At 44.2% G+C, this 27,436-nt stretch overlaps 1 protein-coding gene across 7 annotated transcripts in view; it reads left to right on the forward strand.

Annotated features, from left to right (window-relative positions):
* Positions 1-27,436, forward strand: part of LOC109899963 (C-Jun-amino-terminal kinase-interacting protein 4) — a 53,965-nt gene that overhangs the window by 1,470 nt on the left and 25,059 nt on the right. For 4 of the 7 annotated variants that reach the window (XM_031835346.1, XM_031835347.1, XM_031835348.1 and 1 more), the window contains exons 2-4: positions 15,205-15,325; positions 17,986-18,056; positions 18,824-18,906. In XM_031835346.1, coding sequence (XP_031691206.1) covers positions 15,205-15,325; positions 17,986-18,056; positions 18,824-18,906 — 275 coding nt within the window. Of the gene's footprint in view, positions 1-2,873; positions 2,993-15,204; positions 15,326-17,985; positions 18,057-18,823; positions 18,907-21,813; positions 23,539-27,436 lie in introns of those variants that run through there. The other 3 variants (XM_031835349.1, XM_031835350.1, XM_020495637.2) reach the window with 3 other exon arrangements.

Below are 27,436 nucleotides of genomic sequence, written 5' to 3' on the forward strand. Positions count from 1 at the left end.
TTAGATCATTTTCCATCAGTGGATGTCGATTAACTTGTTTTGACTTCTATGATTAAGCAATAAGGCCCGAGGAGGTGTGGTATTTGGCCAATATACCACTGCTGAGGACTGTTCTTAGGACACAGCCCTTAGCCCTGGTATATTGGCCATATACCACAAACCACTGCCTTATTGCTATTATAAACTGGTTACCAACATAATTAAAACAGTAAAGGTCATTTTTTTGTCATACTCGTGATACATGGTCTGATATACCATGGCGTTCAACCAATCAGCATTCAGGGCTCAGACTACCCAGTTTATAATTGTAAATAAATCCAGTTTGCATGTACATAACTATAGATACATTCTACAGGAGAGTTTGAGTGATAAAAGTTGGACAGACATAAAAAATTAATCATTGGCGATTTTTCTGGCAATTGTGCTGTTATTATGTGCTAGATGTTAAGACTACAAACTGTTATAAATTGCCTATTTGCGAGTGATGCATTTCAATAGGCATAGGCTGGCTACTGACTAAAATCTGAGGTAATAATTGCAATTCAACTTTGCCGAGCTATATGCAGGTAGCCTATGGCCACTGATATCCCAGTGTCTCATTTTAGGGAAAATTGTATTTATTTATTCGTTATTTTACCAGGCAAGTTGACTGAGAACACGTTCTCATTTGCAACAATGACCTGGGGAATAGTTACAGGGGATGAATGAGCCAATTGTAAACTGGGGGTTATTAGGTGACTGATGGTTTGAGAGCCAGATTGGGAATTTAGCCAGGACACCGGAGTTAACACCCTTACTCTTACGATAAGTGCCATGGGATCTTTAATGACCTCAGAGAGTCAGGACACCCGTTTAACGTCCCAGCCGAAAGACGGCACCCTACACAGGGTAGTGTCCCCAATCACTGCCCTGGGGTATTGGGATATTTTTTTAGACCAGAGGAAAGAGTGCCTCCTACTGGCCCTCCAACACCACTTCCAGCAGCATCTGGTCTCCCATCCAGGAACTGACCAGTACCAACCCTGCTTAGCATCAGAAGCAAGGCAAGGCAGCAATGGTATGCAGGGTGGTATGCTGCTGGCAACAACAACAAAAAGTCCACAATGAAACTGTGGAGGATGATATATTTGCGATAGAGCTATGACAATGATTACAATTGATTACTTCCAAATGAATTTAACATGGCCATTAATAATATCATAATAACACAAGGCTACAACAACAAACTGAAGTTATAAGCTATTTATTAAATCTGTTTGCCAGTTCTGATAGGTTACACAAGTGGCACAAATTGATTTTCAATGACTCCAGTGATATTGTAATTTCAACATATTTATTGTACCAAATTGTAGGCTACAGTAGCCTACAATGGCATATACATTAATAGCCTACTTGATGGCCAACAGATGAAAAACTCATTCTCCATATTTAATGTCAGTTTTTGGACTTTTCCATAACAGAAGCATGTAATATAACTTCCATTTCAAATTTTACTCGTGCAGGACTCAAGACCCAAGAACTGAGCATGCATAAAACCCTATGCTTGATATGGTTTTCCATAATAAATGTTGACATTAGAATGCAGTTTATTTATACCACCTCTGAGCGAATTTATCTAAAGTACTCTAGTTCCCCATAAAGTAGTTTTCCAGTGCTTTGTTGCCGTTATATCAGTTCTTACGCTTTAATATGTTTTATGGAAAGAGATTTGGAATTAAGTGTCTCCACAATGACCAATGTAAATAGCCTACCTACAACTGGTAAGAAGTTGCCATGACGTGTGCGAGTGATGCTCTAGCTCTGTGAATCAGTTGTCTGCTGCAGCAGTCTCAACCAGTGCTCTCAACACTCACTCAGTAACAGCCTACCTCACTGCCTGATAGTCAGCAGCATCAGGTTATATATATATATATATATATTTTTTTTTAAAGAGAAATGCCATGGCGGCCGCAGTGCAATTTTAGAAGTATCCCAAAAACCCGCAAACATCGTTTCGAAAGTAGCCCAATTTCACAAGGGAACCGCATACATGGCAATCCTGGCTGTAAGTATGGCTAGGTTCGAGCTTTCTGGCTAGAGACATTTATCTGGTTGACTTGCTACTCTCTTTCCCTTTCATACACAAACCAAAATCGCACTAATTTACTATGCCCAGTTTTTATACAAGCCTTTTTGTATATCTGAAAGTGGTAAAATCCATGGAAAATTAAGTCACCTATACCCATTTCAGACAGAAGATGTTACATTGTGTGTAAAAAAATAAATAAAAAATAATATATAGATAAAGCAATGTTTATGACCCCATTTCAAGCAGCCCCTTATTTATCACTTTGTTGCAGGTGTAGCAAGATAGGGCAGCCATTCTTCTTGCTCCATGAACAACTTTGCAGTATTTTTTTTTTAATGTGATATTCTTACATTACTAGCTCAAATGTTTTGTGTTATTACATACAAACGTAAATAACTTTTGGATATCAGAGCGGCGGTAACTCACTAGCATTATGACCAGGAATAGGACTTTCCCGAATTGGATCCTTTGTTTGTACCCCCCAGGACAATTGAACTTATTCCAGAGGCTGCTCCAAAACACCGCTGGCGGAGAAGAGGTATTCGTAGTGGACTCCTAGTCCGACTCAGGTGGCGCACACACCACCCACGGCTTCCGAGTATATTACTCTCTAATGTTCAGTCTCTGGATAATAAAGTTGACGATCTTAGGTCGAGGATTTCCTTCCAGAGAGACATCAGGGATTGTAACATATTCTGTTGAGAGCATCCTGTCGGGCTGTATCACCGTCTGGGACGGTAACTGCACCGCCCGCAATCGCAGGGCTCTCCAGAGGGTGGTGCGGTCTGCCCAACGCATCACCGGGGGCAAACTACCAGCCCTCCAGGACACCTGCAGCACCCGATGTCACAGGAATGCCAGAAATAACAACAACAACCACCCGACCAACTGCCTTTTCACCCACGCTACCATCCAGAAGGCAAGGTCAGTACAGGTGCATCAAAGCTGGGACCGAGAGACTGAAAGAAGCAGTTTATCTCAAGGCCATCAGACTGTTAAATAGCCATCACTTGGGCCTAAGAGGCTGCTGCCCTATATACATCGACTAGAAATCACTGGCCACTTTAATAATTGGAACACTAGTCACTTTAATAATGTTTACATATTTTGCACTACTCATATGTGTATATACTGTATTATATTCTACTGTATTTTAGTCTATGCCGCTTCGACGTTGCTCGTCCAAATATTTATATATTCTTAATTCCTTTACTTTAAATGTGTGTGTACTGTTGGGAAATTGTTAGATATTACTGCACTGTTGGCGCTAGAAACTCAAGCATTTTGGCTGTTTGAAATGAGGTCATATAAACCTTGCCTTATATATGTTGACAGGTAATATAGTACATCATCTGTAATTCCCCTTAGGTGGAGCTCCATTTGTATGGTGTAAATTACTGAAGTACAGTAATGTTGTCACAACCATAATATTATGTGTAACCTTGTCATCAGCTGTTGCATCCAGATGACATATCTGCCTAGCTTCAGACTGCTCTCTTTCGCTCTAGCCTGCTGCAACTGAACAGTTGTTTGTTTGTTCTGCCACCAATGCATTATGCAGTCTACCTACCAGACTACTCTCTTTCTGTCCCCCTGTTGCTCTCTCTCTCTCTCTCTCTCTCCCAGTTCTCTGCCTTTCACCCACTAGGCTATCCATATGTTCTCTATCTATAATCACGCTGTTCTAGAGTGGTTGTATTTCACCCCTCCTAACCCCCCTCTGTGTCGTTGAACTCTCTTTATTCCCATAACTGCTGTTGTGGAAAATTTGATCCAAAGATTAAGGCAAAGACTATTCAATGATATAATAGAATAATCTTTAACACAAGCAGCTACAAGGGGAGATCTATCTCTGATTTCACAGCGATGAACTCCAGGAAGAAATGGTTACATGTCCCTTATATAGTGGGAGGTGATAATACAATCATATTGTTTACACAACAGTTATTTGAATAAAAGCAGCTCTTCCAGAACACAATGGCTTTGTGTTAGGGTGCAGACATACCAGGAGTCTATGAAAAGCAAAACACAGAACATATCACTTGAAGTTACAACCGCTCACCCTAAATTCTGCCACCACACAGCCAAAGTGAAAGCTCCTTTCCTCTCCTATAGATGGGTTAATTTACAGGTCAGGTGATCCTTGTTTAGCAGTTGACAGCAGCAATGCTGTATGCTTCACCGGTTTAAATGTTTTGCTTTCTCTGAGCATGGTTTAGGAGTCCTCTTTTGTAGTGTTGGTTATGGATTGTGTGTGGTGCTTTGCCCTTCAACTTCATTCACTATTAGTGTTAACTCTGACATTACACCACTTAGACAACATTTGAAGGTCACAGTGTAATGTTCCAAATCTGCGACTTATCTCTCACTTTGTCTTGTCACAGCATTCTCTGCCGTTAGCCACCAATACTGAGAGCTCTTGTAGTACACTATGTAGGCCTAGTTTATATTAGACATGTCATGATTTGCACACTAGGTGGGTCTGGCCAGGGACTGTGTGTGTGTGTCCCTCCAGTCATTTGCTTTGCACTGCTCTTGACGTTCTCCTCAGAGCTGCAGTTCATTGGCATGTGGAATTACAACAAGAATCGAGATGGTTCGTAAGTAGTTAATAAACGGGGAAATTACTTCACAAGCACTTTGTAAACAAATAGAAAAAGCATGAGTCCAATGTTAAATTATTTACCAGTGTGATGCCTAGGTGTTTACTTCCAGGTTGAAAACTGTCTGCTTAATTTGCTTTACATACAGGCCTGGCTAACTCAGTCATGTTGTTCGTTAGGCTCTAGAAAACCCATTCACGTTTGCAGGACTGTAAAAATCCAGACACCTGCTAGGCTGTAAGTAGAGACATGATGGTTCTCAGTTAGTGAGCAACACTGCAGATGAACACCCCGGTCACAAGTACTTCTACAACCCATTTAATACTATTGGGACTCAAGCAACAGACAGACCCAAACAGTCTCAGTAAGTCCAGTGTAGCACTGATCTCTCCCACAGCTGAAACCACAGGAACTCTTCGAGATGGACTGTTACTCGTCACTACAGACGGAGAGAGGAAGAGAGCAGGGCCAGGCAGGAAATTCCTGGGAAAACGAGACTTCCTGAGTTCCTCTCTCCGGCCAGGATACACCTGGGACACATTCCTCCAGACATCCTGAGGTCATGGACCGGTTCAGGATGATGATGTCAGAGGTTTATGTCATTTGTCAGACCCACAGCACACTCATGCCTTTTCCACCATATCCTAGTTGTCGGTTCTCAGGAGCGACTAAAAAAGCATGTCATTGAATTGGGGCTGGAAAACCTGCCTGGCCTTGCTCTCTTCCTCTCTCTGTCTGTAGTGAAGAGTAACAGCCCATCTCGAAGAGTTCCTGTGGTTTCAGTCTATTCTTGTTCTGGCGAGTTTGCACTTACCTGAAGTGAACTTTCCAGGAGCCGTCCTTGTCCTACGAGTCAGTGGATGAGTGTGACGAATAGTTTTACATTTTTTTGTTGTTGAATTTTACCCCTTTTTACTCTCCAATTTCATAGTATCCAATTTATTAGTAGTTAATATCTTGTCTCATCGCTACAACTCCCGTACGCGCTCGGGAGAGACGAAGGTCGAAAGCCATGTGTCCTCCGAAACACAACACAACACAACCCAACCTAGCCGCACTGCTTCTTAACACAGTGCGCATCCAACCCGGAAGCCAGCCGCACCAATGTGTCGGAGGAAACACAGTGCACCTGGCGACCTTGGTTAGCGTGCACTGCGCCCGACCCGCCACGGGAGTCGCTGGTGAGCGATGAGACAAGGATATCCCTACCGGCCAAACCCTCCCTAAGGCCAATTGTGCGTCGCCCCACGGACCTCCCAGTCGCGGCTGGCTGCGAACCCAGAGTCTCTGGTGGCACAGCTGGCGCTGCGATGCAGTGCCGTAGACCACTGCGCCACCTGGGAGGGTACGAATAGGTTTTATAGACGTGTCAAACCCAGCCTCTAGTCCAGCTGTGTCAGTTTCTCACAGGTTTATAGACATGTCAAACTAGGGCTGGGCGATATGACAAATTATTACGATATACACTACCATTCAAAGGTTTGGTGTCCTTGTTTTTGAAAGAAAATCACTTTTTGTCAGTTTTTAAAATAACATCAAATTGATCAGAAATACAGTGTAGACCATGTTAATGTTGTAAATGACTATTGTAGCTGGAAATGGCAGATAAAATAAAAAAATAATTTAAAAAATGAATATCTACATAGGCATGCAGAGTCCCATTATCAGCAACCTCCACTCATGCCTTCCAATGGCATGTTGTATTAGTGTTAGCTAATCCAAGTTTATAATTTTAAAAGGCTAATTGATCATTAGAAATTTGCAAAAGGGTTATGTTAGCACAGCTGAAAACTGTTGTTTTGGTTAAAGAAGCAATCAAACTCGCCACCTTTTAGACTGGTTGAGTATCTGGAGCATCAGCATTTGTGGGCTCGATTACAGGCTCAAAATGGCCAGAAACAAAGCAATTTCTTCTGAAACTTTTCAGTCTATTCTTGTTCTGAGAAATAAAGGCTATTCCATGCAAGAAATTGCCAAGAAACTGAAGATCTTGTACAACGCTGTGTACTACTCCCGATTTTGCATGTTTTCCTACTTACAAAGCATGTAGAAGTCTGTAATTTTTATCATAGGTACACTTCAACTGTGAGAGACTGAATCTAAAACAAAAATCCAGAAAATCACATTGTATGTTTTTAAAGTATTTAATTAGCATTTTATTGCATGACATAAGTATTTGATCACCTACCAACCAGTACGAATTCCGTCTCTCACAGACCTGTTAGTTTTTCTTTAAGAAGCCCTCCTGTTCTCTACTCATTACCTGTTAACTGCACCTGTTTGAACTCGTTACCTGTATAAAAGACACCTGTCCACACACTCAATCAAACAGACTCCAACCTCTCCACAATGGCCAAGACCAGAGAGCTGTGTAAGGACATCAGGGATAAAATTGTAGACCTGCACAAGGCTGGGATGGGCTACAGGACAATAGGCAAGCAGCTTGGTGAGAAGGCAACAACTGTTGGCGCAATTATTAGAAAATGGAAGAAGTTCAAGATGATGGTCAATCACCCTCGGTTTGGGGCTCCATGCAAGATCTCACCTCGTGGGGCATCAATGATCATGAGGAAGGTGAGGGATCAGCCCAAAACTACATGGCAGGACCTGGTCAATGACCTGAAGAAAGCTGGGACCACAGTCTCAAAGAAAACCCTTAGTAACACACTACGCCGTCATGGATTAAAATCCTGCACCGCACGTAAACTACACTACTCATCTCATATGTATATACTGTACTCGATACCATCTACTGCATCTTGCCTATGCCGTTCTGTACCATCACTCATTCATATCTTTATGTACATATTCTTTATCCCTTTACACTTGTGTGTATAAGGTAGTAGTTTTGGAATTGTTAGGTTAGATTACTCGTTGGTTATTACTGCATTGTCGGAACTAGAAGCACAAGCATTTCGCTACACTCTCATTAACATCTGCTAACCATGTGTATGTGACAAATACATTTGATTTGATTTTGATTTGCTCAAGCCAGCGCATGTCCAGGCCCATCTGAAGTTTGCCAATGACCATCTGGATGATCCAGAGGAGGAATGGGAGAACGTCATGTGGTCGGATGAGACAAAAATAGAGCTTTTTGGTCTAAACTCCACTCGCCGTGTTTGGAGGAAGAAGAAGAATGAGTCCAACCCCAAGAACACCATCCCAACCAAGAAGCATGGAGGTAGAAACATTTCTTTGGGATGCTTTTCTGCAAAGGGGACAGAACGACTGAACCGTATTGAGGGGAGGATGGATGGGGCCATGTATCGCGAGATCTTGGCCAACAACCTCCTTCCCTCAGTAAGAGCATTGAAGATGGGCCGTGGCTGGGTCTTCCAGCATGACAACGACCCGGAACACACAGCCAGGGCAACTAAGGAGTGGCTCCGTAAGAAGCATCTCAAGGTCCTGGAGTGGCCTAGCCAGTCTCCAGACCTGAATCCAATAAAAAAATCTTTGGAGGGAACTGAAAGTCCGTATTGCCCAGCGACAGCCCCGAAACCTGAAGGATCTGGAGAAGGTCTGTATGGAGGAGTGTGCCAAAATCCCTGCTGCAGTATGTGCAAACCTAGTCAAGAACTACAGGAAATGTATGATCTCTGTAATTGCAAACAAAGGTTTCTGTACCAAATATTAAGTTCTGCTTTTCTGATGTATCAAATACTTATGTCATGCAATAAAATGCAAATTAATTACTTCAAAATCATACAATGTGATTTTCTGGATTTTTGTTTTAGATTCCGTCTCTCACAGTTGAAGTGTACCTATGATAAAAATTACAGACCTCTACATGCTTTGTTAGTAGGAAACCTATGCTATGCCTGAACAATCCAAAGGCTTCAGTGTTTGTTATTGTCAGAAGTAGAACTCACAAATAACATTTTAACTTACATTTAGTTTATTCTATCCAATCACGTCAATATACACAATTGACAAGGTTACTTACCAATGGCCAAGTGCAGACGATGTCCAAAACATTGCAGTCGGGTCCATTTGTTGATTTGAGCGGCCTTCACAATGTTCGCACCACTATCCGTTGTAATGCAGACCTGTCTGTCTTGACTGGGTCCCCAGGAGGCGTGAGCGTCAATGAGCCCCTCTGCTATAGCTTCACCCGTGTGGTCATCGGGAAAGTATGATGTTTGAAGGCATTTATTACGAAGATTCCACTCTGTCAATATAGTGAAGCTAATTTAAGGCTCTGATGTGTGACTAGACCACAGATCGGTAGTAGTAGCAACATACATAAAATCTGTCTTGAGCTGTTCCTCGACCTTTTCCATACACCCGGCGTAGAGTTAAGGCAGTGCGATGTGAGAGAAATGTTTGCGGCCAGGGAGCACGTACCTGGGGTCAATTAAATTGATAAACAACTTTAAACCTTCATTTTTGACTGTGTTAATTGGTAGCATGTCTTCAGCAATGCAATGCATACTAGCGTTTGTGATGTCCTTGTGTCTTTTCAATGTTTGCTCATAGGGTATAAACGCTGTCAGTGTTGACTGCTTCGGGCGAACATCCCGAGATTAGCTGTTGCTTGAGGGGCGTTTATCAATACCGTGGCTCAAACTTTCTGCATGTTCCAAGGAGTGATTTAGCTTCAGATGGTGACAAAAGTTTGTCGTATTACCAGACTTGGTAGCCACCTGTCTACGGCATACTTTGCATCGAACATTGATCTGCTCTTTGTCGGACTTCAAAAAGCGAAACCACTTCCAAATAACTGAAACAGTTGGACCCTTTTTTATCAATAATGTCTTAGAGGGAACCTGCTTCTTCTCCATGGCTATTACTGCCACTGTTTTTGCCTAAATCAATCATTTTTCGTGGTTAATAGTGGCTACTCCATCACTCGAGGTGCTAAGTGGTTTTTCGTGGCCGTATACCTCTCCACGTGCATATTGTCACTTTTCCGCACTTTTCTGCTACATCACGTAGGTGAAATGGACTGCGGTACCTAATTATTCTATATCGATATTGTCGAAATGAATGTAGACGTTTTTATATGTTTATTGAGGGAAGTAATTACCTCTCTTGATATTGATTTATCGCCCAGCCCTACGTCAAACCCAGGCTCTAGTCCAGCTGTCACTTTCTGTCACTGTACTGAAACAAACCCCCACAGTCGCTCAGCCCCTACTTTGCTGTACTTAGCTGATGAGAGCTTGAACAGAGCAGACCCTCCCTAAGCTATGGGCCTTTTAAAGGCAGGAGCTGTTACTGTCTTGCATCTGTACCCAGGATGAGTAGGAGCAGTCAGGACTGACACACACACCACATACAGAGAGTCAGGACTACCAACGTGGCTCTCTGGATTAAAAGTGCTGTTTCAATTAACCTACTTGTGTAACCGACCAGGTATTGAACCCAATTCATCAGTTTTAATTAAGTTAGCCCCGCAGTTGAATTTCACAGCCTAAACGATTCATATTGTTTGTTGATTTGGACAATGATCGGGATGTTGAGCCAGTTCTGATTTCATATTATAGTCAATTGGGATTTGAAAACAAAATATAACAGGCTTTGATTGAATACCCCCTGGCTGTTATTGACTTGTTGAAAGTGAAAAGGTCTTTGTGTTCCTGTTCACATGATGTTTGTTCTTATGTTGTCTCACTGGAAGTTCACAAACGCTCTGACAGATTGTGCTGTGACCTGCTCCAACCCCAGACACATTAATGCACGCACAATACACACACACACACTTGACCCTCAAACCAAGGAACACATTTATAACACAACATTTTAAGTTGATTGCATGTTTAATAAACTCATCTCAAATCTAACTTCAGGATCTTGCCAAACACAGATGCATGACCCTTTTAGTGACTTCCAAATCTGTGATATCTGATCTCTTCTCTAGCAGCGCCATCCTGCTATCCCAGCTGCCCTGTTCTACCCAGGCAGCAACCCAAAGAAGACTCTGTGCACTTAATAAAACTCTCCGTCAATACAATGTTGATACACTGGGGCACTTTGTGCGTGGTGAGAGAAAGAGAGCTGTGTGAGATGGAGCGTGTGTGTGTCTGTGTGATAGAGCTGTGTGTGTGTGTGTGTGTGAGAGAGAGGGAGAGTTTGTGTGTGTGAAGGGACAAAGGGATCATTATCCATGGTCAGGAGGAGAGGGGGAAGCGGAGGTAGATGGAGACTAGAGAAACTCTTTCTCTGGAGCGTTTTCTTATGAACACCCAACTATGGGTCATATGATTAGCAGCACGGAGAAAGTGTGGTGGTGGTGGTGGTGGGGGGGGGGGGGGGGGGGGGGGGGGTAGTAGTCTAAGGAATTAGGAAGAGGGGGTGAGGTTCTAGGGATTGATGTTGGGTATTATGCTTTCATGACAGTTAAAACCATATGTGACGTGGAGCCTTGTTTAGTGTTGTTGACTGATCAATTCTCCCTCTTGCTCTTCTCCCAGCCCTCTTGTCCAGTCCAGACCTCATGTAGCCTAATGCTCTTATTAGATTTGCTGTTTTACTTGGAGTTTACTGTGAGGAAGTCTGTGTCTTTTCTTTACTGCCCTTCAGACCCTCTCTCATACCTTCCCACATCGTTTTCTTAATCCATTTATCTCTTTCTTGCCCTCTCGTTCTCTCGCTATGCTTATGGTTTCCTAACCATTTGAACAGGGCCTTGAATACACCTGCAGCCAAACAAATGATTTAATGTTCGTAAAAGGCATTCTGAGGAATGCCTTCATCTGCTTTCTGACATAGAAAGTTGCCTTCATGTAGAGAAGAGCCTATTTGTTCCAGTAGGCCTCCGGCAGAGCAGGGGACTCGGGTGAGTCAATCCCGCAGCAGATGACTGCTCATCCCAGCCGATGGGCTCTGGTCGATAAGCCCTGCATCCACACACAGCTCTATGATCACAAGACTCAAGACTGTTTACGTGTGTCGGCAGTGACTGAGGGCAACTTTAGTTCCAGCCTTGTGTTATAACACCGGATTCACCTCAATCTAGTGTCAGGTGTGTTGGTGCTGGGCCAGACCCAAAGCCTGCAACACTGTTCTAATAGGTCTCTAAACTGTCACCGGCTGGTTCAGCTCTTTTACTGTACGTTTTACTGTACGTTTACTGTACGCAACCGGGAGACCCATGAGGTGGCACACAATTGGCCCAGCATCGTCCGGGTTAGGGGAGGATTTGGCCGGCTGGGTTGTCCTTGTCCCATCGCGCTCTAGCTTCTCCTGTGGCGGGCAGGGTGCAGTGCATGCTGACACTGTCAGGTGTACAGTCGTGGCCAAAAGTTTTGAGAATGACACAAATATTAATTTCCACAAAGTTTGCTGCTTCAGTGTCTTTAGATAATTTTGTCAGATGTTACTATGGAATACTGAAGTATAATTACAAGCATTTCATAAGTGTCAAAGGCTTTTATTGACAATTACATGAAGTTGAGGCAGTCAATATTTGCAGTGTTGACCCTTCTTTTTCAAGACCTCTGCAATCCGCCCTGGCATGCTGTCAATTAACTTCTGGGCCACACTGATGGCAGCCCATTCTTGCATAATCAATGCTTGGAGTTTGTTAGAATTTGTAGGGTTTTGTTTGTCCACCCGCCTCTTGAGGATTGACCACAAGTTCTCAATGGGATTAAGGTCTGGGGAGTCTCCTGGCCATGGACCCAAAATATCGATGTTTTGTTCCCCGAGCCACTTAGTTATCACTTTTGCCTTATGGCAAGGTGCTTCATCATGCTGGAAAAGGCATTGTTCGTCACCAAACTGTTCCTGGATGGTTGGGAGAAGTTGCTCTCGGAGGATGTGTTGGTACCATTCTTTATTCATGGCTGTGTTCTTAGGCAAAATTGTGAGTGAGCCCACTCCCTTGGCTGAGAAGCAACCCCACACATGAATGGTCTCAGGATGTTTTACTGTTGGCATGACACAGGACTGATGGTAGTGCTCACCTTGTCTTCTCCGGACAATATTTTTTTCCGGATGCCCCAAACAATCGCTAAGGGGATTCATCAGAGAAAATGACTTTACCCCAGTCCTCAGCAGTCCAATCCCTGTACCTTTTGCAGAATATCAGTCTGTCCCTGATGTTTTTCCCGGAGAGCAGTGGCTTCTTTGCTGCCCTTCTTGACACCAGGCCATCCCCCAAAAGTCTTCGCCTCACTGTGCGTGAAGATGCACTCACACCTGCCTGCTGCCATTCCTGAGCAAGCTCTACTGGTGGAGCACCGATCCCGCAGCTGAATCAACTTTAGGAGACGGTCCTGGCGCTTGCTGGACTTTCTTGGGCGCCCTGAAGCCTTTTTCACAACAATTGAACTGCTCTCCTTGAAGTTCTCGTGAATCTAATAAATGGTTGATTTAGGTGCAATCTTACTGGCAGCAATATCCTTGCCTGTGAAGCCCTTTTTGTGCAAAGCAATGATGACTGCACATGTTTCCTTGCAGGCAACCATGGCTGACAGAGGAAGAACAATGATTCTAAGCACCACCCTCCTTTTGAAGCTTCTTGTCTGTTATTTGAACTCAATCAGCATGACAGAGTGATCTCCAGCCTTGTCCTCGTCAACACTCACACCTGTGTTAACAAGATAATCACTGACATGATGTCAGCTGGTCCTTTTGTGGTAGTGGAAATGTTTTTGATGGATTCAGTTCATTTGCATGGCAAAGAGGGACTTTGCAATTAGTTGTAATTCATCTGATCACTCTTCATACATTCTGGAGTATATGCAAATTGCCATCATACAAATTGAGGCAGCAGACTTTGAAAATGAATATTTGTGTCATTCTCAAAAGTTTTGGCCACAACTGTACAGTGTTTCCTCCAACACATTGGTGCTGCTGGCTTCCGGGTTAAGCGAGCATTGTGTCAACTACCAATTCGATATTGCGAAATTGGGGGGGGGGGGGGGTATTAAAAAAACTAAAAGTAGACAGTTGATCAGTGTGTGGTGGGGCTTGTCTCGCTAGGTTATGTCATAACTCCTCAGCCTGTTTTTCCTGGCAGCGGCAGAGTTCTCCAGTTACAGACAGATTGTCTTGTTCCCATCAACAGAAAAACTACAACAATTGTCGATGTGAAGATACTGGTGCTGAGCTCTAATGGACAACAACAAGAACTTACTGCTGGACACTGATCTGTCAGTGCAACACACACACTCAAGTGGTGTGTGGGCACCAAGGAGCTGGCGCTCTGAGCCTGTTGTCTGACATCCACTGAATAGAACTGAAGACCGACTGTCTCTTCATGTTGACCTCAGACCTGATCCACAGACACAAAACAGCACACTGAATGCATCTGCAGACAGAACACACACAAAACACACTGAATGCATCTGCAGACAGAACACACACAAAACAACACACTGAATGCATCTGCAGACAGAACACACACAAAACAACACACTGAATGCATCTGCTGACAGAACACACACAAAACAACACACTGAATGCATCTGCAGACAGACACACACAAAACACACTGAATGCATCTGCAGACAGAACACACACAACACACTGAATGCATCTGCAGACAGAACACACACAAAACAACACCACTGAATGCATCTGCTGACAGAACACACACAAAACACACTGAATGCATCTGCTGACAGAACACACACAAAACAACACACTGAATGCATCTGCTGATAGACACACACAAAACAACACACTGAATGCATCTGCTGACAGAACACACACAAAACAACACACGGAATGCATCTGCTGACAGAACACACACAAAACAACACTGAATGCATCTGCTGACAGAACACACACAAAACACACTGAATGCATCTGCTGACAGAACACACACAAAACAACACACTGAATGCATCTGCTGACAGAACACACACAAAACAACACACTGAATGCATCTGCTGACAGAACACACACAAAACAACACACTGAATGCATCTGCTGATAGACACACACAAAACAACACACTGAATGCATCTGCTGACAGAACACACAAAACAACACACGGAATGCATCTGCTGACAGAACACACACAAAACAACACACGGAATGCATCTGCTGACAGAACACACACAAAACACACTGAATGCATCTGCTGACAGAACACACACAAAACAACACACTGAATGCATCTGCTGACAGAACACGCACAAAACAACACTGAATGCATCTGCTGACAGAACACACACAAAACAACACAATGAATGCATCTGCAGACAGACGCACACAAAACAACACAATGAATGCATCTGCAGACAGACACACACAAAACAACACACTGAATGCATCTGCAGACAGACACACACAGGCAGACAGGTGGGTTTTGTCTCATTGATCTCACTCCAGATTTGAGTCAGTCCCTAGTCTCTCCCAATTCACTTCTGTGTCTGTCTGTCTCTGTCTCTAAGGATCACAGGAGGTGGTGGCAGAAGGAATCTGACAAACATGATGCATACAGCCAGCAATGTGTCCTGTCTGTTGGCTAGAGATCAATGACCTTTCTCACAAGTACTTAACACACATGGACACATGCCATTGTGTTACACACAGTGTTATACAGTGTTTTAACAACTCTCTGTCTGTCTGTAGCGGTACATGGTGTTTGAGGACAGTCAGGACATGGAGAAGAAGGACCTTCAGGGTCGACTGGTGATGCTGGAGTCTCACACACGTCAAATGGAGCTCAAGACCAGGAACTACTCGGACCAGAGTGAGTCTTAACAAACACACAAAAGGACAGATTCATACTGTGGTGGTTAATTTTTTTATCAAATGAGGAGAGACCAACTTATCACACAAGTCAGAGTTATACTTAAACTAAATCTTTAATCACTTATTAATAAGGAAGCAGGTCAATACAACACACACAAATATATAAAGTGAATCAATTGAGTGCTCTACGATAATGATGGCTGGTCGACGAATCACCCTCAAATGATTTGTTGAGAGCCCTGAGACAATAGTAAAAAGGTATTTTTATAGCCAAGATACACCCCTTTCAACCTACATGACGATGTATAGAATGGGTCACAAGGTTAAGATTTGTATGAAAGTTACTTATAATTCACAGCAGTCCGTATCTGCTGTAAAAACAGTTCTCATTGTGTAGACTCCAAGGTCTGGCCCTGGGGTCATCTCTCCCTGGTACCTTTTATAGAACAGAAACATTAACTCATGCTCTGGAATGCGGTCTCTTTAGGTTTTGTCACCCAAAAGACATTGTAAATCTCCTGTCAGTGTTATCTCCCAGAGGCCCATCCTCAGTAGAACACACACAGATGAGTGTTCTAACAACCCCTTATTCTTTTGCATAAAACAACCATTTGATGCAATGAAGGTATTATAACAATCTTGTAATTTCCACCATAATACTCAATCAGTTACATAATTGATCAATCAATCATTATCTTTTAGGACTGGAGCTGTGAACCCCTTATCAGTGTCTCCCCTATGAATATTTTCAGCAGTGGTGGGGGGTTTGTTCAGAGGTGTCTGTAAGTGCAGTCTATAAGGGGGTTGTTTGGAGGTGTCTATAAGGGGGTTGTTTGGAGGTGTCTATAAGGGGGTTGTTTGGAGGTGTCTGTAAGTGCAGTCTTCAATAGAGACTTTAATTTCATTCTCCATCACACATCAAAGTAAGTTTATTCCGGTCTGCTGAATTGGTGTTTGACTCTGAACGGGTTAACTAACCACTTTATGGGGAAGTACATGTATTGCTCTCTGCCAACTGACCCTGACTGAGTGCACACACACACACACACACCGCCTGACTTGATATTCTGTACAGCACTTTGAGATATCAGCTGATGTACGAAGGGCTATATAAATAAATTTGATTTGATATTCACCAACACTCACTGCCAGGTCCACAGTCCTTGTTCTCTCCAATGTTGTCTTTCTCCCCCTTCCCCTGTCACCACCTCTTCCTTTCTTTTATTTCACTTCTTTCTTCTTTTAGCCATATCTCTCTCGCTCTCACACACAGGAACTAGACAGGGAGAGGCTGAGCAGTAATACGCATGTGTTGAGTCATTTAGATGTGAGAACACTCCTCATGAGGCCAGCTCATAGTTCAGATTGCTCATCAGGTGTGGGTAGAGTAGATGATGAACAGGACAGATATAGTAGACCGCAAGCCCTAAACACACTTCCACTTTCCAATACACACACAGCAGGTGAATTCCTAAAGGGTTATTTCTGTCTGTTCATTCTCTACTTGGTTCCTCTTTGTCTACCGGTAGTCACTAGTAATGGTAACAAGTAAATCACATAGACAGCAGAGCTAAGTCCTAGGCATTCACTACACCACCTCTGACGGTCTGGGTTTGAAGCCTGTGTTCTACTGAAGCAAATCCCAGACCTATATCATATTCCACTAAGAGGCAACGACAAAAAACCACAGTCCGCTGTTAGCCGTGCTATCATAGAGAAATGTAGAGGGGGGTAGCAGATTTGATTTAGATAACTTTGTTAGCATTTACTGACAAACACCTCACGCTGTGTTGGGAGGGTCATTGTCAATGACCAGATGGTATTCCTGCTTGGGTTAGTGTGTCTGCCTCACACACTCTGTCTTTGTGAAGGCATTGGTTTAGTTCTTTTCGCATGGCCCGGGTGGGTGGAGTTAGCTCATTTTAGACCATTCCATTGGTCCTTTAATTGAAATCTCCACCCACCCAGGGCACCGGGCCATGCAAATACAAATTCCACCATTTATAAGGCCGGGCAGTCATCTGAACACTCACACAGGATATTGTCATGGTGTTTTCACTATAAACAGTCCAAGCCAGCCAAGATTCCTACAGTGGATTAAGTTACAGAGCTCATGTGTTATACTGAAATAGAGTAGAGTTGATTCTAATGTAGGCTTGTGTGTTTGGGTTCCTGCTTGTCCTTTTTTTATTGTACAGTCAAAACATTGCTTCCGAGTGTGTGATGAATGGTACAACTTTGTGTATGAAACGGCATAGAATTCCAGAAATGTTTCATAGGGAAACGTTTTTACTCATGGCAGGATTATGGCTGCTCAGGGACCCCTAACCCAAAGCTGTGTAAAATATCTCTGCATGAATGTTTGAGTGAGCCCCCTCAGACAGTGTTGTTACTAGTGCGCTAATGACACCTGGTGGTCATGCATTGCTACTACAACTGACAGTAGTTGGTACTTCATTTGGTTTCTCATCTTGGAAGCCTGTTTTGAGAAGGATATTACTGATGTTCACGTACAGATGTTACTGATGTTCCAAGATTGCATAAACTTTTAACTAACTGGACACCAAAGGCTTTTCTATGTTCTTTATAACAGTTAGTGTTATTTTGCCTCATTGACTATGTTATGTTTTAACTGAGATCACACGTTCTCTCTTTCAGTCGGTAGAATGGAGGAACGAGAAGCAGAGCTGAAGAAGGAGTACAATGCCCTCCACCAGAGGCACACAGAGGTATGAGGAGGGAAGGGAAGTGTGTTGTAGTGCGTATTGGGACCAGGGTTGGGGTCAATTTCATATCAATTCAGAAATTACAATGACATTCCAATTCTCTTCCAATGCTTTTCAGTTAGGAAAATTTGGATTTGGAATTTAGTTTACTTTCAGAATTGACACCATCTGTGATTGGGACTGTTCCATTCTTACCATTGTACTGGGCAAGTAAAAGTCAAGTATTTGTAAGTATATGACATATGTTTGAGACACAGGTCTGCATCGTATTGTTGAGAGACACTCCCTACATTTTAAATATGTTGCTTCAACTCAGTCTGTCTAAAGTCTGTTTTCCATAATGTATTACAAACACATTGGCCCAGATGCCAAAACAAACCACTCTGGCCTGCATAGAGAACATGACATTTTAAATATGGATGGAAATGCGATTTTAGAAGCTGACACAGTGCACAGTTGACAGCTGAATACCCCACATGCCAGGAGGCTGTCTGTTCCAGCTGTACATGGTACCCCACATGCCAGGAGGCTGTCTGTTCCAGCTGTACATGGTACCCCACATGCCAGGAGGCTGTCTGTTCCAGCTGTACATGGTACCCCACATGCCAGGAGGCTGTCTGTTCCAGCTGTACATGGATGCAAAACCCCATAAGAAACAGTAGCCATCTTCAACAATGTATTCGAATAGGGACACTCCCTGCCCACGCTAACCCCCCCCCCCCCGTCCCCCCCCCCCCCCCGTCCGTCTCCCTGTGGTATGCCCCATGCAGATGATCCACAGTTACATGGAGCACTTGGAACGTACCAAACACCAGCAGGAGACACCCTCGGACACAAGCACAAGCAGATCAAGGTAAGGTCATTTACAGTACCAGTCAAAAGTTTGGAGACACCTACAATTAAGGGTTTTTCAATATTTTAGCTATTTTCTACATTGTAGAATAATAGTGAAGACAAACTATGTAATAACACATTTGGAATCATTTAGTAAATAAATCTAAATGTATTTTATATTTGAGATTCTTCATAGGAGCAACCCTTTGCCTTGATGACAACTTTGCACACTCTTGGCATTCTCTCTACCAGCTTCACCTGGACTGCATTGCAATTAACAGGTGTGCCTTGTTAAGTTTCTTTGGAATTTCTTTCCTTAATGCTTTTGAGCCAATCAGTTGTGTTGTGACAAGGTAGGGGTGGTATGTAGAAGATAGCCCTATTTGGTAAAAGACCAAGTCCGTATTATGGGAAGAACAGCTCAATGAACAGTCCATTAATTTAAGACATGAAGTTCAGTCAATCTGGAAAATGTCAAGAACTTTGAAAGTTTCTTCAAGTGCAGTCGCAAAAACCATCAAGTGCTATGATGAAACTGGCTCTGATGAGGACTGCCACAGGAAAGGAAGACCCAGAGTTACATCTGCTGCAGAGGATAAGTTTATGAGTTAACTGCCCCTCAGATTGCAGCCCAAATAAATGCTTCACAGAGTTCAAGTAACAGACACACATCAACATCAACTGTTCAGAGGAGACTGCGTGAATCAGGCCTTCATAGATGAATTGCTGCAAAGAAACCACTACCAAAGGACACCAATAATAAGAAGACTTGCTTGGTCCAAGAAAAATGAGCAATGGACATTAGACCGGTGGAAATCTTGTCCTTTGGTCTGATGAGTCCAAATTGGAGATTTTTGGTTCTAACTGCCGTGTCTTTGTGAGACGCAGAGTAGGTGTACGGATGATCTGCGCATGTGTGGTTTCCACCGTGAAGCATGGAGGAAGAGGTGGGATGGGGTGGGGTGCTTTGCTGGTGACACTGTCTGTGATTTATTTAGAATTGAAGGCACACTTAACCAGCATGGTTACCACAGCATTTTGCAGCGATACAGTATCCTATCTAGTTTGCGCTTAGTGGGACTATCCATTTGTTTTTCAACAGGACAATGACCCAACACACCTCCAGGCTGTGTAAGGGCTATTTGACCAAGAAGGAGTGGGATGGAGAGCTGCATCAGATGACCTGGCCTCCACAGTCACCCGACCTCAACCCGTTTGGGATGAGTTGGACCGCAGGGGGAAGGAACAGCAGCCAACATGTGCTCAGCATATGTGGGAACTCCTTCAAGACTGTTGGAAAAGCATTCCAGGTGAAGCTGGTTAAGAGAATGCCAAGAGTGTGCAACGCTGTCAAGGCAAAGGGTGGCTACTTTGAAGAATCAAAAATATAAACTCAGCAAAAAAAGAAACGTCCCTTTTTCAGGACCCTGTCTTTCAAAGATAATTTGTAACAATCCAAATAACTTCACAGATCTTCATTGTAAAGGGTTTAAACACAGTTTCCCATGCTTGTTCAATGAACCATAAACAATTAATGAACATGCACCTGTGGAACGGTTGTTAAGATACTAACAACTTACAGATGGTAGGCAATTAAGGTCACAGTTAAGAAAACTTAGGACACTAAAGATGCCTTTCTACTGACTCTGAAAAACACCAATAAGAAAGATGCCTAGGGTCCCTGCTCATCTGCGTGAACGTGCCTTAGGCATGTTGGAAGGAGGCATGAGGACTGCAGATATGGCCAGGGCAATAAATTGCAGGATGGACAGCTGATCGTCCTCGCAGTGGTAGACCACATGTAACGACACCTGCACAGGATCGGTACATCCGAACATCACACCTGCGGGACAGGTACAGGATGGCAACGACTGCCCGAGTTACACCAGGAGCGCACAATCAGTGCTCAGCCTGTCCGCAATAGGCTGAGAGAGGCTGGACTGAGGGCTTGTAGGCCTGTTGTAAGGCAGGTCTTCACCAGGCAACAACGTCGCCTATGGGCACAAACCCGCCGTCGCTGGACCAGACAGGACTGGCAAAAAGTGCTCTTCGCTGACGAGTCTGGGTTTTGTCTCACCAGGGGTGATGGTCAGATTCACGTTTTATCGTTGAAGGAATGTGCGTTACACCGAGGCCTGTACTCTGGAGCGGGATCAATTTGGAGGTGGAGGGTCCGTCGTGGTCTGGGACGGTGTGTCACCGCATCATCTGACTGAGCTTGTTGTCATTGCAGGCAATCTCAACGCTGTGCTTTACAGGGAAGACATCCTCCTCCCTCATGTAGTACCTTTCCTACAGGCTCTTCCTGACATGACCCCCCCCCAGCATGACATTCCCATCAGCCATACTGCTCGTTCTGTGCGTGATTTCATGCAAGACAGGAATGTCAGTATTCTTCCATGGCCAGTGAAGAGCCCGGATCTCAATCCCATTGAGCATGTCTGGGACCTGTTGGATCGGAGGGTGAGGGCCAGGGCCATTTCCGCCCAGAAATGTCCGGAAACTTGCAGGTGCCTTGGTGGAAGAGTGGGGTAACATCTCACAGCAAGAACTGGCAAATCTGGTGCAGTCCATGAAGAGGAGATGTACTGCAGTCCTTAATGCAGCTGGTGGCCACACCAGATACTGACTGTTACTTTTGATTTTGAGCCCCCTTTTGTTCAGGGACACATTCCATTTATGTTAGTCACATGTCTGTGGAACTTGTTCAGTTTGTCTGTTGTTGAATCTTGTTATGTTCATATTTACACATGTTAAGTTTGCTGAAAATAAACTCAGTTGACAGTGAGAGGACTTTTTTTAAATTTGTTTAACACTTTTTAGTTTTTCATGATTCCATATGTGTTATTTCCTAGTTTTGATGTCTTCACTATTATTGAACAATGTAGAAAATAGTACAAATAAAGAAAAACCCTTGAATGAGTAGGTGTGTCCAAACTTTTGACTGGTACTGTATACAACTATCAAAATCACTGCGTGTACAGTATCATATAGCACTGTTTCCCAAATACACTGCTGGTTTGTGGTCAGTACATCCTGGGTAGCGTGTGTGTTTTTGTATTTTAGTGTACAATGTCCGTATCAGTATGGCACATCAAGATTCATTGGCATAGTTGGCTCCTCACCCTGAGAGAGTAAGTTGATGTGAGGTGCTTCATCACTGCAGGCAACACTCCAATGCTTGCTGCTCTCCACAGGCAGTTCAGAACCTGATGGAGGGAAGAAGAGAAGAGAAATGGGAGGAGAGGGCAGGCAAGGGGATGGGAGAGGGGATGGGGAGCGGGCAAGCGAGGATGGGATGAGCAGGCAAAAGAAGAGAGGATAGGAGGTGATGGCATTTTAGTGGATCTGAGTTGAAGGGAGGGGAGGAGGATGAAGAGGAGATTGGGATATGGAGATTGAGTGGGACTATTCTGTTGGCTATAAACCAGCTAGAAGTTGTCAGCTGCAGTAATCTCAGTGTGGTGATTTAGAGGGTTTCAAAGCTGTAGTGTGTTAGTCTGCTGAGCAGATCAGAACAGTGAGTCAAACAGCAGTGAAAAGAGGTCATGGTCTCACGCTGGATAAGCCTCTGTTTTGAACGGTCTAGAGAGGGATGTTTACTATGACCACTACATTAAAGCAGATTGTGATGCTTTTTAGATTGAAACAGATTTAAACATTTTGTGTTTGTTCACAAGGCACTCATTTGTAATTTTCAGCGGTTTTCCCTAACACAGGTGTTACATTATGTATTATGTGTGTGGCAGCAGCCCTCCAGTCTTTCAGTAGTAGCAGGCGCTGCCAGTATCCACAGGTTTGTCCTCCGTCTCTCCCTGGCTCAGCCAATCAGCATCGAGCTGGGAGGAGGCATATGTTACTAGCTCTAATGCTGCCTCAGCATCCGAAAGGGAGGGATAAGAGGGGAGGGAGGCGGGGGGGAAGAGAGAGGGAGGGGAGAGCGAGAATTCTAGACTGTACAGCGGCAGCAGTGTCGCAGCTTAGCAAAGAAAGGACAAGCAAGAGTATCGTCTGACAGAAAGAGGATACAATACATCAAAAGAGTGGAGAAAGGGAAAACCGCTGCGAAGCCAGTGTCCACCCTCTCTCTCTCTCTCTCTCTGGATGATGCCACAGTAGTGTTGAACTGAAGCCGGCATCACTCTACAGTAGCAGTTGCTGCTCTGTCTCTCTCTCTGCCACCACCACCGCTGCGGCTAATGGGATTGCTGTTGTTTCTGTGGCCGTCGCTCGTTGGCCTGCTGGTCTGAGCTCACATAGCTCGAGACTGCTCTACTCTGAACCAGATCTCCTGTACCTGACTTCTTCTCACTCCAGCAGTCGGCGACAGACCGTGTGTATGTCAGGTGTACTTTGTCGACAGACACCAAGGGGATTATACTTCTTGGCGTTGTGATCCAGGAACAGTGTGTAAAAGCTTCAGAGGCGTGTGTTTTAGCCCCCTTCCCCTGGTCCCGGCAGTGTGGGGCGCTGGGCCATGTTCAGGGAGGGCCATGAGCCCGGGGCGTATACTGTTGTTTGTCTTTGGCTTTGTGGGGGGGGCCGTGGTCATTAACTCTGCCGTGCTGGTCTCTCTGTCTGTCCTGCTGCTGGTGCACTACTCTGTCTCTACTGGCCTCCCTGCCCTGCCCGCCCTGCCACGACCGAACAGGTACTGTACGACCGTGTGTGTGTGTGTGTGTGTGTGTGTGTGTGTGTGAGAGAGAGAGAGAGAGAGAGACAGAAACGTAAGTCGCCTCACTCCTGAAGGTAACTTTGTGAAAGGGATGGGTGTATTTACCTCCTTCCTGTCCTCTTCTCCATCTCTGCTCTTTCTCTATTCCTACTCTGTCTTCTCCTTGTTTCATGCTGTCCATTCTCTGCTTAAATCACCTGTACATTTATCTGCTTGCTTACCCCTCTCACTCTACCTCATCCCTCTTTCCCTTCCTTGTTTACTTCCCGTGGGGTAAAGCCAGTTGCCATTATATTAACATGTGTTTACCATGCTGTGTTTGTGACAGACAGCCAGGTATTATGGTTCTGCAGGCTGAAAGTAGGTCAGGTGAGAGAACCTTCTCAGATAGTAGATACTCAGACACACTTATCCATTCTAACATTACATATTATTTACGTTAATGTATCATTTAATTATACAGTTGATCCCATTTGATAAATAAAACATCTCCTTTACAAGAGGGACCTGTCAAAGCTGTATGCTATTTTTGGTTTTAGGATATTTCTTTGATAGTTGAAAAAATATAGTTGATTTTTAGTTAAGCTTCTCTCCAGTTTATGTCCAATGGCAGACAGTGACGCCTGTCTGTCTCTGTCTCTCCATAGTGGGGTGACGATTGCCTATGGTCTGCTATTAAGTACAGCTGGCTCTTTTTAACATGGCTCCTCATTTGATGTGGGTGGGTTAATATTGAGCTCCACTTCCATTGATGTTTAAAGTATGCTTGTGCGGTGTACCGCGTTATGGAGTATTTAGAAATACAGTGGGGCAAAAAAGTATTTAGTCAGCTACCAATTGTGCAAAGTTCTCCCACTTAAAAAGATGAGGCCGGTAATTTTCATCATAGGTACACTTCAACTATGACAGACAAAATGAGAAAAAAAATCCAGAAAATCACATTGTAGGATTTTTTATGAATTTATTTTCAGATTATTGTGGAAAACTTTTGTTATTGACCAAATACTTATTTATCTCAATACTTTGTTATATACCCTTTGTTGGCAATGACAGAGGTCAGACATTTTCTGTAAGTCTTCACAAGGTTTTCACACACTGTTGCTGGTATTTTGGCCCATTCCTCCATGCAGATCTCCTCTAGAGCAGTGATGTTTTGGGGCTGTTGCTGGGCAACACAGACTTTCAACTCCTTCTGAAGATTTTCTATGGGGTTGAGATCTGGAGACTGGCTAGGCCACTCCAGGACCTTGAAATGCGAAGCCACTCCTTCGTTGCCCGGGCGGTGTGTTTGGGATCATTGTCATGCTGAAAGACCCAGCCACGTTTCATCTTCACTTGCTGATGGACGGAGGTTTTCACTCAAAATCTCATGATACCTGGCCCCATTCATTCTTTCCTTTACACGGATCAGTCGCCCTGGTCCCTTTGCATGATGTTTCCACCCCATGCTTCACAGTAGGTATGGTGTTCTTTGGATGCAACTCAGCATTCTTTGTCCTCCAAACACGACGAGTTGAGTTTTTACCAAAAAGTTATATTTTGGTTTCATCTGACCATATGGCATTCTCCCAATCTTCTTCTGGATCATCCAAATGCTCTCTAGCAAACTTCAGACGGGCCTGGACATGTACTGGCTTAAGCAGGGGGACACGTCTGGCACTGCAGGATTTGAGTCCCTGGCGGCGTAGTGTGTTACTGATGGTAGGCTTTGTTACTTTGGTCCCAGCTCTCTGCAGGTCATTCACTAGGTCCCCCCCCCCGTGTGGTTTTGGGGTTTTTGCTCACCGTTTTTGGGATAATTTTGACCCCACAGGGTGAGATCTTGCGTGGAGCCCCTGATCGAGGGAGATTATCAGTGTTCTTGTATGTCTTCCATTTCCTAATAATTGCTCCCACAGTTGATTTCTTCAAACCAAGCTGCTTACCTATTGCAGATGTAGTCTTCCCAGCCTGGTGCAGGTCTATAATTTTGTTTCTGGTGTCCTTTGACAGCTCTTTGTTCTTGGCCATAGTGGAGTTTGGAGTGTGACTGTTTGAGGTTGTGGACAGGGGTCTTTTAAACTGATAACAAGTTCAAACAGGTGCCATTAATACAGGTAACGAGTGGAGGACAGAGGTGCCTCTTAAAGAAGAAGTTACAGGTCTGTGAGAGCAGAAATCTTTCTTGTTTGTAGGTGACCAAATACTTATTTTCCACCACAATTTGCAAATAAATTCATTCAAAATCCTACAATATGATTTTCTGGATTTTTTTTCCCCCTCATTTTGTCTGTCATAGTTGAAGTGTACCTATGATGAAAATTACAGGCCTCATCTTTTTAAGTGGGAGAACTTGCACAATTGGTGGCTGACTAAATACTTTTTTGCCCCACTGTAGCCACGGGAGGGTTTTTCAATACCGTCAATACCTTTTTGAAACTCACAAATCAAATGTTATTTGTCACGTGCCAAATATGAGCCATCTTTTCAGTCTCCTGAGGGGGAAAAGGTGTTGTCGTGCCCTCTTCGTGACTGGCTTGGTGTGCTTGGACCATGATAGTTTGTTGGTGGGGTGGACACCAAGAAACTTGAAGCTCTCGACCCGCTCCACTACAGCCCCGTTGATGTGAATGGGGGCGTGTTCTGCCATCCTTTTCCGTCCTCTTCCACGATCAGATCTTTTGTCTTGCTTACATTGAGGGAGAGGTTGTTGTCCTGGCACCACACTGCCTGGTCTCTGACCTCCTCCCTGTAGGCTACCTCATCGTTGTCGGTGATCAGGCTTTTGTCGTCAGCAAACTTAATGAGGGTGTTGGAGTCGTGCTTAGCCACACAGTCGTGGGTGAACAGGGAGTATAGGAGGGGACTAATCAGGCACACCCGAGGGGCCCCCGTGTTGAGGATCAGGGATCAGGGTCCTTAGCTTAGTGATGAGCTTTGTGGGAACTGTGGTGTTTGAATTCTGAGCTGTAGTAAATTAACAGCATTCTCACATAGGGGTTCCTTTTGTCCAGGTGGGAAAGGGCAGTGTGGAGTGCGATTGCGTCATCTGTGGAGCTGACGGGATGGTATGCGAATTTGAGTGGGTCTAGGGCTTCCGGGATGATGGTGTTGATGTGAGCCATGACTAGCCTTTCAAAGCACTTAATTGCTACCGACGTGAGTGCTATTTAGGCGGGTTACCTTTGCTTTCTTGGGCACAGGGAATATGGTGGTCTGCTTGAAACATGTTGATATTACAGATATTACAGACAGTCAGGGAGAGGTTGAAAATGTCAACAAGATACTTGCCAGTTGGTCCAGACATGCTCTGAGTACATGTCCTGGTAATCCGTCTGGCACTGCAGCCTTGTGGGGCGGCAGGTAGCATAGTGGTTAGAGCATTGTTCTAGTAACCGAAAGGTTGCAAGATCAAATCCCTGAGCTGACAAGGTAAAAATCTCTCTTTCTGCCCCTGAACAAGGCAGTTAACCCACTGTTCCTAGGCCGTCATTGAAAATAAGAATTTGTTCTGAACTGACTTGCCTAGTTAAATAAAGGTCAAATGAAAATATATATATAAAAAATGTTGACCTGTTTTAAAGGTCTCGCTCACATCGGCTAGGGAGAACGTGATCACCCAGTCGTCCGGAACAGCTGGTGCTCTCATGCATGCTTCAGTGTTGCTTTCCTCGAATCGAGCGTAAAAGGCATTTAGCCTGTCTGGTAGGCTCACGTCACTGGGCAGCTTGCAGCTGGGTTTCCCTTTGTAGTCCGTAATAGTTTGCAAGCCCTGCCACATCCAACGAGCATCGGAGCCGTTGTAGTATGATTCAATCTTAGTCCTGTATTGATGCTTTGCTTGTTTGATGGTTCGTCTGAGGGCATAGCGGGATTTCTTAAGTGTCCCGCTCCT

This window comes from Oncorhynchus kisutch, linkage group LG11 (genome assembly GCF_002021735.2).
Source record: "Oncorhynchus kisutch isolate 150728-3 linkage group LG11, Okis_V2, whole genome shotgun sequence".
NCBI lineage: Eukaryota > Metazoa > Chordata > Actinopteri > Salmoniformes > Salmonidae > Oncorhynchus > Oncorhynchus kisutch.